Source organism: Borostomias antarcticus (genome assembly GCF_949987555.1).
Source record: "Borostomias antarcticus genome assembly, chromosome: 6".
NCBI lineage: Eukaryota > Metazoa > Chordata > Actinopteri > Stomiiformes > Stomiidae > Borostomias > Borostomias antarcticus.
This window is the reverse complement of record NC_140239.1, coordinates 31,158,927-31,168,926: the sequence shown is the minus strand read 5'-3', so window position 1 is coordinate 31,168,926 and position 10,000 is coordinate 31,158,927. Positions and strand designations below refer to the sequence as shown.

General features: G+C 48.6%; 1 protein-coding gene across 2 annotated transcripts in view; it reads right to left on the bottom strand.

Moving 5' to 3' along the window:
- LOC311310280 (uncharacterized protein) overlaps window positions 1-10,000 on the bottom strand; it is a 29,138-nt gene that overhangs the window by 6,171 nt on the left and 12,967 nt on the right. For both annotated transcript variants that reach the window (XM_084439708.1, XM_084439709.1), the window contains exons 10-17: window positions 9,642-9,768; window positions 8,524-8,559; window positions 7,900-8,045; window positions 7,188-7,314; window positions 6,822-6,967; window positions 2,035-2,161; window positions 1,893-1,922; window positions 1,086-1,198 (exon numbers count right to left, since the gene is read on the bottom strand). In XM_084439708.1, coding sequence (XP_084295834.1) covers window positions 1,086-1,198; window positions 1,893-1,922; window positions 2,035-2,161; window positions 6,822-6,967; window positions 7,188-7,314; window positions 7,900-8,045; window positions 8,524-8,559; window positions 9,642-9,768 — 852 coding nt within the window. The remainder of the gene's footprint in view (window positions 1-1,085; window positions 1,199-1,892; window positions 1,923-2,034; window positions 2,162-6,821; window positions 6,968-7,187; window positions 7,315-7,899; window positions 8,046-8,523; window positions 8,560-9,641; window positions 9,769-10,000) is intronic.

Below are 10,000 nucleotides of genomic sequence, written 5' to 3'. Positions count from 1 at the left end.
ACACACACACACACACACGCACACACACGCACGCACACGCGCACACACACACAGGCACAGACAAAAAGGTGATTTTTAATATGTGATACGGGCGGTAGTTGATTTCAAGTGTGCATATCTCCCCGGCAACCACATGACACAGACTGTATACATAAAGCATGGCTCATCTATCACACTACACTCTGCACACTGTACACACACACACACACTCTGTATACAGTATATTGTGTAATTTGCATTAATGCCCACCTTTTTTGACAGTATATCGTGTTTTGTATATTGCACTGTATTTTGTTTGCACTGTATTTTGTATTTGCAGTTTTTTGTTTTGCATATTTTGCATTTGCACTGTCCTGTCCTGTCCTGTCCTGTCCTGTCCTGTCCTGTCCTGCACCCTGTCCTGTCCTGTCCTGTCCTGTCCTGCACCCTGTCCTGCACCCTGTCCTGTCCTGTCCTGTCCTGTCCTGTCCTGTCCTGTCCTGTCCTGTCCTGTCCTGTCCTGTCCTGCACCCTGTCCTGTCCTGTCCTGTCCTGTCCTGTCCTGTCCTGTCCTGCACCCTGTCCTCTGACGTCTGCACCCTGTCCTCTGACGTCTGCACCCTGTCCTCTGACGTCTGCACCCTGTCCTCTGACGTCTGCACCCTGTCCTGTCCTGTCCTGTCCTGTCCTCTGACGTCTGCACCCTGTCCTCTGCACCCTGTCCTCTGACGTCTGCCACAGCGTGGGCCTCAACCCTACAGACGCACTCGTAGTCTGTGTCAACCAGACACATCAGATGTTGATGATGATGATGTTGTTGTCGTCGTTGTTATCAAGCTACCTCAAAGATGGAATCCATCTCCTTCCGCCCCCCCTCCCCCCCATCATCTTACAAGCACATTGAGAGAAGAGAATGTGTTATTTCCTGCCCTGTCATTAAACTCATTAAAATGTCCTCCCAGAATGCACTTCTGTGCAGTACTATGCAGTTAAATAGAATCACATACAAGGAAATCCATTAGAGTCCATTAACCACCGCCTGTCAAAAACATCTCTGTGCTCACGGGGCTTTTCAGAGAGGGGAACGTTGTTCCTGTGGTTCTCACCTGCCGGCGAGAACCCTGCAGGAACCCAGAGAGAACCCCTGCGGCAGGGAGGGAGCGCTGTCCTCTAGAACATGGACGGAACCCTGGAACCCTGGCTCGGAGAACAGCTGCACCTGAAACGCCACGGCGGCCTGGTTAGTCTGAGTGATCTCACCATCAACACATTACACTTCCATATCACATGTGTATCTGGACCGAGGAGGGGATGTGATGGATATCACATGTGTATCTGGACCGAGGAGGGGATGTGATGGATATCACATGTGTATCTGGACCGAGGAGGGGATGTGATGGATATCACATGTGTATCTGGACCGAGGAGGGGATGTGATGGATATCACATGTGTATCTGGACCGAGGAGGGGATGTGATGGATATCACATGTGTATCTGGACCGAGGAGGGGATGTGATGGATATCACATGTGTATCTAGACAGAGGAGGGGATGTGATGGATATCACATGTGTATCTGGACCGAGGAGGGGATGTGATGGATATCACATGTGTATCTGGACAGGAGGGGATGTGATGGATATCACATGTGTATCTGGACCGAGGAGGGGATGTGATGGATATCACATGTGTATCTGGACCGAGGAGGGGATGTGATGGATATCACATGTGTATCTGGACCGAGGAGGGGATGTGATGGATATCACATGTGTATCTGGACAGGAGGGGATGTGATGGATATTTGTTTGGACGGTTCTATGAAGTGATGATGATATACCGGTGGATATGCTGAAAATATTTGTTTTCACAAAATGGACTGCGTGCAAAGTAATGTATTCCTTTTGAATAACTTACTTTGAACTTGACTGAATTCCCCAGATTATCCTGAAATAAACCAGAAATAATAACATGAGCGCTTTGATGGAATGAAGGAGTCCGTGTTTGACTCTGTGAAGGGAGACGTGAGACAGCAGGTCTTCAGTAGAGCTGGTCTCACCAGTACGACGGGCATCACTGAGGAGATCCTGGGGCCGAGAGCGCCCCAGTCCTCCGGGCCACCGTAGAGGCCTTTCTCCAGGACATACTGCTCCCCGAAGAACCCCGGCTCCTCGAACGCCACCCACCTGGGAGGGGAGACACGAGGGCCGACAGGGAATCAACACACCGCAGAAATCCTTCACCGCAGGCTCAAAACTCACCTCCTCAAGAAGTACTACAACCATCCTCTCTCTTAAGCACCTACTGTATTTTAGATTGCTATTCTTGCACTTTGCATTCAGCACTAGATGATGCTCTTAGTCACTTGTTTTAGAAAGGAGATGCACTTGTGAGTTCTGGTGAGTAGTAGTACACTGGCTTTTCCTACGTTAAATGCAATTATTGTTAGTCGCTTTGGATAAAAGCATCTGCTAAATGACTGGAATGTAATATAAAATAAATAAAATAAAATAAACATTATTAAAAGCCATGGTTAAAACTGTATGTGTTCCGTCTTCACATTGAACATCAAACACGGGGTTGCTTTTACATCCCCGATTAACAATATTGAGTCTTTAAACCCTGCGTGTTCCTGCTTGTCTACAGTGTGCAAAAATCACACAAAAATGATTATATCACGTGTGTATGTGTGTCTTTATGTGTTTGTATGTGTGTGTGTGTGACAGCCCACATATTTAATGACTACCCAGTCCATGTGGATGATCTCCAAAATGGATGATCTCCAAGATGGATGATCTCCCAGATCACTGGTGGTTATGTTCAATATTATGTACACACAGCGCGTGTGTGAGGAATGCGCGGCCACTCGACCGTTAGTGCGTTAGGCGTCTGAACTGCTGAGTCAACAGGCTCAGATTAGTCAGGGCCTCACGGAGGGAGAAGGGAGGGGCTGTGTTGTACAGGATAATAATAACATGGTGGCAGGATAACACACACACACACACACACACACACCCGTGCCGTGACTCATAAGGCAGGGGAAAGTGTGCCCCTCTGAGTCATATCCACCATTTTAGGAGTTCCTCCTTCTGGGCAGCCAGTTCTCTCTTCTCCTTGGTGACGGACGACATGAGCTGCATTTTAACTACTTTCTTGTTTGTGCTTTTTTCCTTCGCAAGTCTTGAGAGTTCGGGGCGGAAATTAATCAGCCTGATGTGATTGTTCAAAATTGGCAACCGAGAGAAAACGCGTCACCGCTCGGTAAACAACCGCTGACAGCTCATTTAAAATATCAATAATTCAGTGAGTGAGTGATGCTGCCAGCTGTTTGAGAGACAGCAGCTTGGCACAGGAAGGACGCACGGATTGAGAAATTCTGAGTGTGAATCTGAATGGAAATAACCAACCCAGCATTTAGCAGCACAAAACTGACGCATCGCAACAGATAAACATTGGCCACTGCCATCGGTGAATGTCATCTTATTGTCATCTGTTTAGCTATAACCTTGTACAGTGCATCTCTCCCTATTCTATAGGGTAAATGTCTACTGTACCTTGTCCCTGTCTTAAAAATAAATAAAATCAATCAATCAATCATTTGCCCGATGAACAAGTGAACAAGAGGAATATCAGCCGATAAATACTGAGCACAGCTGATACATCAGAGCATCCCTACAGCACAGCCTACATGTGAGAACACACACTTTTAATTGGGGGTTGTTAACTAAGCTTATCCTGATCGTACGGCACAGATGCAAGAAACTCCGCCCTCTCTGCCTGGCCCCGCCCCCTCTCTGCCCCCCCCACCCCCCCCGGCCCCGCCCCGATCTCACGTTGCAGCCCTCCAGTGCTGGTCACATGACCACCTGCCGGCTACGGGAACTGAGGCGTGGCGAGCTCGACGCCTGGGCGGCGGCGGCTGCCTCAACATGTCAGCTGGGGTGTGGTCAGGAACGCGGGTGTGGTGAGGAACGCGGGTGTGGTGAGGAACGCGGGTGTGGTCGGGAACGCGGGTGTGCCCACCAACGACACGCCTGATCTTGAGAGGTTTTCTGTCTCAAACATGAATGAACCAGGAGAGACCAGCGCCTCGGGGATTTCCATGAGTATCTGTCGGCCCTGACGTGTTTATGATGGATGGTCTTTCTAGAGACGTGTTTATGATGGATGGTCTTTCTGGAGACGTGTTTATGATGGATGGTCTTTCTAGCCATGTTTCTCATTTGCATGAGACTAGTTTAATTTTAGCCCTGAAGTGGAGGAACGTTTTCCAAGCAAGACACAAAGTCCGTTGAAAGTTTCCTAAAAAAAGTTGGAACATTCTGTTTTTTTACTGTTACTTAGATACAACCCTAAAAGTTACTTTAGCCAACGTAAGCATATAGTATTTAAATCGTCCAATCATTGGACGGTTTGAAGATACAAAGAGACAAGGCCATCTGGTAAGAATCAACCCTCCTTTGGAGTTAGTGTTAACCACTAGTCCAATACCATCCTATCCTACCAACCAGATGTGTTACTAACCACAGCTGTTACCAACCAGAGCTGTTACCAACCACAGCTGTTACCAACCAGAGCTGTTACCAACCACAGCTGTTACCAACCACAGCTGTTACCAACCACCGCTGTTACCAGCTTCCTTGAACTGAGCTCTTATTGATGAACCACCAACCCAAATGCTCATGGTTTAGGAATTGTAAACTTCGATTAAAGACTTGTGGTTATTAACTCTCTAGACATCCTGGCATTCCTTTTGCTTGGTCAAATGTCACTTAGGCTGTAACACTATGCGAACAAATGATATTAGTTGAATATTTAGTTTAAAAGTCTACCACAGCACTGAAATGCTCCAGGAACACAGCGCTCTGACTGACTGAGACAGACTACCACAGACTACCCCAGACTACCACAGACTACCACAGACTACCACAGACTACCAGACTACCACAGACTACCAGACTACCACAGACTACCACAGACTACCACAGACTAGCACAGACTACCACAGACTACCACAGACTACCCCAGACTACCACAGACTACCACAGACTACCACAGACTACCAGACTACCACAGACTACTAGACTACCACAGACTAACACAGACTACCACAGACTACCAGACTACCACAGACTACCACAGACTACCACAGACTACCAGACTACCACAGACTACCACAGACTACCACAGACTACCAGACTACCACAGACTACCACAGACTACCACAGACTACCAGACTACCACAGACTACCACATACTACCACAGACTACCACAGACTACCACAGACTACCCCAGACTACCACAGACTACCACAGACTACCAGACTACCAGACTACCACAGACTACCACAGACTAACACAGACTACCACAGACTAACACAGACTACCACAGACTACCACAGACTACCACAGTCTACCACAGACTACCACAGACTACCACAGACTACCACAGACTACCAGACTACCACAGACTACCACAGACTACCACAGACTACCAGACTACCACAGACTACCCCAGACTACCAGACTACCACAGACTACCCCAGACTACCACAGACTACCACAGACTACCACAGACTACCCCAGACTACCACAGACTAGCACAGACTACCAGACTACCACAGACTACCAGACTACCACAGACTACCACAGACTACCACAGACTACCCAGACTACCACAGACTACCACAGACTACCCCAGACTACCCCAGACTACCACAGACTACCACAGACTACCCCAGACTACCACAGACTACCCCAGACTACCCCAGACTACCACAGACTACCCCAGACTACCACAGACTAGCACAGACTACCAGACTACCACAGACTACCACAGACTACCACAGACTACCCAGACTACCACAGACTACCACAGACTACCCCAGACTACCCCAGACTACCACAGACTACCACAGACTACCCCAGACTACCACAGACTACCACAGACTACCCCAGACTACCCCAGACTACCACAGACTACCCAGACTACCACAGACTACCAGACTACCACAGACTACCACAGACTACCAGACTACCACAGACTACCACAGACTACCACAGACTACCAGACTACCACAGACTACCACAGACTAGCACAGACTACCACAGACTACCACAGACTACCAGACTACCACAGACTACCACAGACTACCAGACTACCACAGACTACCACAGACTACCACAGACTACCCCAGTCTACCACAGACTACCCCAGACTAGCACAGACTACCACAGACTACCCAGACTACCACAGACTACCACAGACTACCACAGACTACCCAGACTACCACAGACTACCCCAGACTACCCCAGACTACCCCAGACTACCCCAGACTAGCACAGACTACCACAGACTACCCAGGCTACCACAGACTACCCCAGACTACCACAGACTACCACAGACTACCACAGACTGGGCAGATATGCAACAGAGCGACTAGTCTGAGAGCTTTCTACACCACAAAGGGGAACTTTTCACCCGCCCTTTCAAATCATGACAGAAATGATAATAGAGGGGCGGTTTGCGTAACTGCCGTGACGTTGAATACCTGAGCCCCTCCCTGACATCCTGAGCCCCTCCCCGACATCCTGAGCCCCTCCCTGACATCCTGAGCTCCTCCCTGACATCCTGAGCCCCTCCCTGACATCCCAGCCCCTCCTTGAATACCTGAGCCCCTCCCTGAATACCTGAGCCCCTCCCTGACATCCTGAGCCCCTCCCTGACATCCTGAGCCCCTCCCTGACATCCCAGCCCCTCCCTGACATTTCCCACTAGCCCAGCCTGTCATCTCCCCCGTAGGGAGGACAGGCCCCAGCACGCCAGCTCCGAGATGCCCCACTTACACTCCGCCCAGAACGTGGGCCGACTGGGTCCTCAGCCCGTAGCCCGTCTCCTCCGTGTTGGTCACGGGTCCCAGGAGGTCGATGTTGGCGCCCAGCTCGTCGAAGTCTCTCTCGCTGAACATTCTGAGGCGTGGCGACGTCAACTCCTGCCGCGGAGGAAGAGGAAACCAGGAGAACAGCTCCATCGAGCTCTCACACCACGTTTCCCTTCCAAACAAACCAGGAGAACAGCTCCATCGAGCTCTCACACCACGTTTCCCTTCCAAACAAACCAGGAGAACAGCTCCATCGAGCTCTCACACCACGTTTCCCTTCCAAACAAACCGTTCTGATACTGAGTAAACAAGCAGGAACGTTTCCTCTTACGGTCAGCAGGGGGCGCATCGACAGCAGGTGCTCTGAGGCTCCGCCCCACTCGTGCCAGTCCAGGTACTCGCCCTCCTCCAGGACGTACTGGCGACCTTCGAACCCGGGCTGCTCGTAGCCCACCCAGCTGAGACGAGGAGAGGGAGATGAGTAGGGCTGGGTTTAAAAAATCGATTAATCGATTCTGAATCGATTCTGAATCAAATGATTCAGAATCAATTCATGAATCCCAAAATCGATCTTTTATTTAATGAATGAATTAATAAATGAAGGAATGAATAGTTCATTAATTCATTCAATGATTCATTCATTCATTCAATTTTGGAAATCAGTATCGATACCCAGCCCTAGTATTGATGTGTTGCATAACTTGGCAGTCATGTAATTAAGGTTACAGCAAAAAAAAAACAGGATTTAGTAACATTAACCGAATCGATATTGAATTGAATCGTGATAATCGATTCTGAACCTTGTGAATCGGAATCGAATCAATTCTTGAAATTCGAATCGATACCCTGCCCAAGAGATGAGTCATAAAGAGACAATGGCCGCATGCTGACATTCTGTTCTATGCTCTACCATGTCTGCTTTTATCACCCTAACCGTTCAGAGTACGACCGGTACAACCACCTGTACAACGCCAACATGTGACTACAATACAATAACATGCAAAACAATACAATAGTTCAAAAATAACAGTAAATAAACATACAGTCCTCCAAGAATCTTCAGAGAGCCCACAGACGGGAGTCTCTTGGAGTTCAGATCTGCTGCGTCTGTGAGGTCCTGGAAGCTGAAGACGTCACTCTCAACCTGCAGGCCAGCTCCCTGGAGGCCAGGCTGCTCGTACACCAGGGCCTGGGCACGAGGTCAGAGGTCAAGAAGAGACAATAACTGACATGAAGACGTGCTTGTGGGGTTTAGTATGTCTGGTCATGATAGCTGCTACTCCCAAGGACCCACATTTGCCCAAAATTGGTCAGATCGGAGCAAAAAAATACAGTAATACTAAACATCGACAGGAAAGTTACTCAAATAAAGTGAAAGAATGACGTACTTAATGATTGACATACATGAACTTAATAATAAGTTATATAATATAATAATATATAATAATATATAGAGCACATCCCAAGAGAATTTTGCTCATTTTGGGCCCTAGATGTCAATTGCTCATTTTGGGCCCTAGATGTTAATTTGAAAACAAGAGGGTTGAAGAATGTTGTGACGGATGCACGGGGCCAGAGAAAGACTGAGGATGAGGATGATGAAGATGAAGGCCAGAGAAAGACTCGAGGATGAGGATGATGAAGATGAAGCTGGGGTGAGAACAAACCTTGACTTCGTTGGGATTCTCCACCTTAAAGCCTCCCTGGAACACAAAGAGAACAGATCAGTGGTTCCTCCAGAATCCCTCTAATTAAACACACTGAACCAATTAAACACACAGGGCCAATTAAACACACAGAGCCAATTAATCACACAGAGCATGAAGGGACGACTCAGCAATTATGCAAACACTGCATAGCATAATGAGCAGCAGTGCTGTCTTTGATACTGATACCAGAAAGAGTGAGAGGGAGAGAGAGAGAGAGAGAGAGAGAGAGAGGGAGGGAGAGAGAGAGAGAGGGAGGGAGAGAGAGTGAGAGAGAGGGAGAGAGAGAGAGAGGGAGAGAGAGAGAGAGAGAGAGAGAGAGAGAGAGAGGGAGGGAGAGAGAGAGAGAGAGAGAGAGAGAGGGAGGGAGAGAGAGTGAGAGAGAGGGAGAGAGAGAGAGGGAGAGAGAGAGAGGGAGGGAGAGAGAGAGAGAGAGAGAGAGGGGGAGAGAGGGGGAGAGAGAGAGAGGGAGAGGGAGAGAGAGAGAGAGGGAGAGAGAGAGAGAGAGAGAGAGAGAGAGAGAGGGAGGGAGAGAGAGAGAGAGATGAAGGGGATTTCTGTCACAGAGAATGACTAAGTAGAGCTGAAATTCAACCTAAGCCTTCATGCATAAATATGACACAATGTATTTTCATTAACACTTTTTCTCACTTTGCCTGCTACTTTCAACCATAATAATAAAGTCAGGGGCAATGTTCCATAATTTAATAAACGTAAAACAAATGTAGCTGAACAAAAATATGTGGCTTGGAAAATTATGAAAACCCTGTCAGTCCGGGTAGTTTACTGTACGCAGTCAGTAGAAAGACCGTTGGGTCATCTCTCCATGTACCTCAATCAATCAATCAAAGCTTTATTTGTATAGCGCATTTCATACACAGAGGCAACACAATGCGCTTTACAGAGAACAAGGGAGGTGGGCATACGACCCACCCCTACATATTCCAGAGGGAAGCAAAAAAAAAACAGTTTGACCCGGGGGTCAGAAAAGTGAGCTGTAAAAATTCTTCCCTGACCCCTCTCAACGAGAGATGATCACCGCTCATGATAACATGTAACAGAGACTCTGCAGTACCCACCATTTTGAGGGGTCTCAGCGATCCGACGAAGGGCGCGTGGAAGCCCCAGGACTCGGGACAGGGGAACTCGCCCTGCTCCAACACCGCCAACTCGCCCTCGAACCCGGGGTCACTGAACAACAGCCACCTGCGTCGGGAAGGGACCGGAACAACTCGAATCACCACCGAGATGGACCAGCATGCTCTCTGACAACCGTCACCTTCAATTCCATTCATCACTGTTGTTGCTTTAGCTCAGTTGGTAGAGCGGGTCGTTCAATGATCGAAGGGTCAGCGGTTCGAATCCCAGCTGCGACTGTCCACATGTCGAAGTGTCCTTGAGCAAGACACCTAACCCCAAATTGCTCCCAATCAGCAGG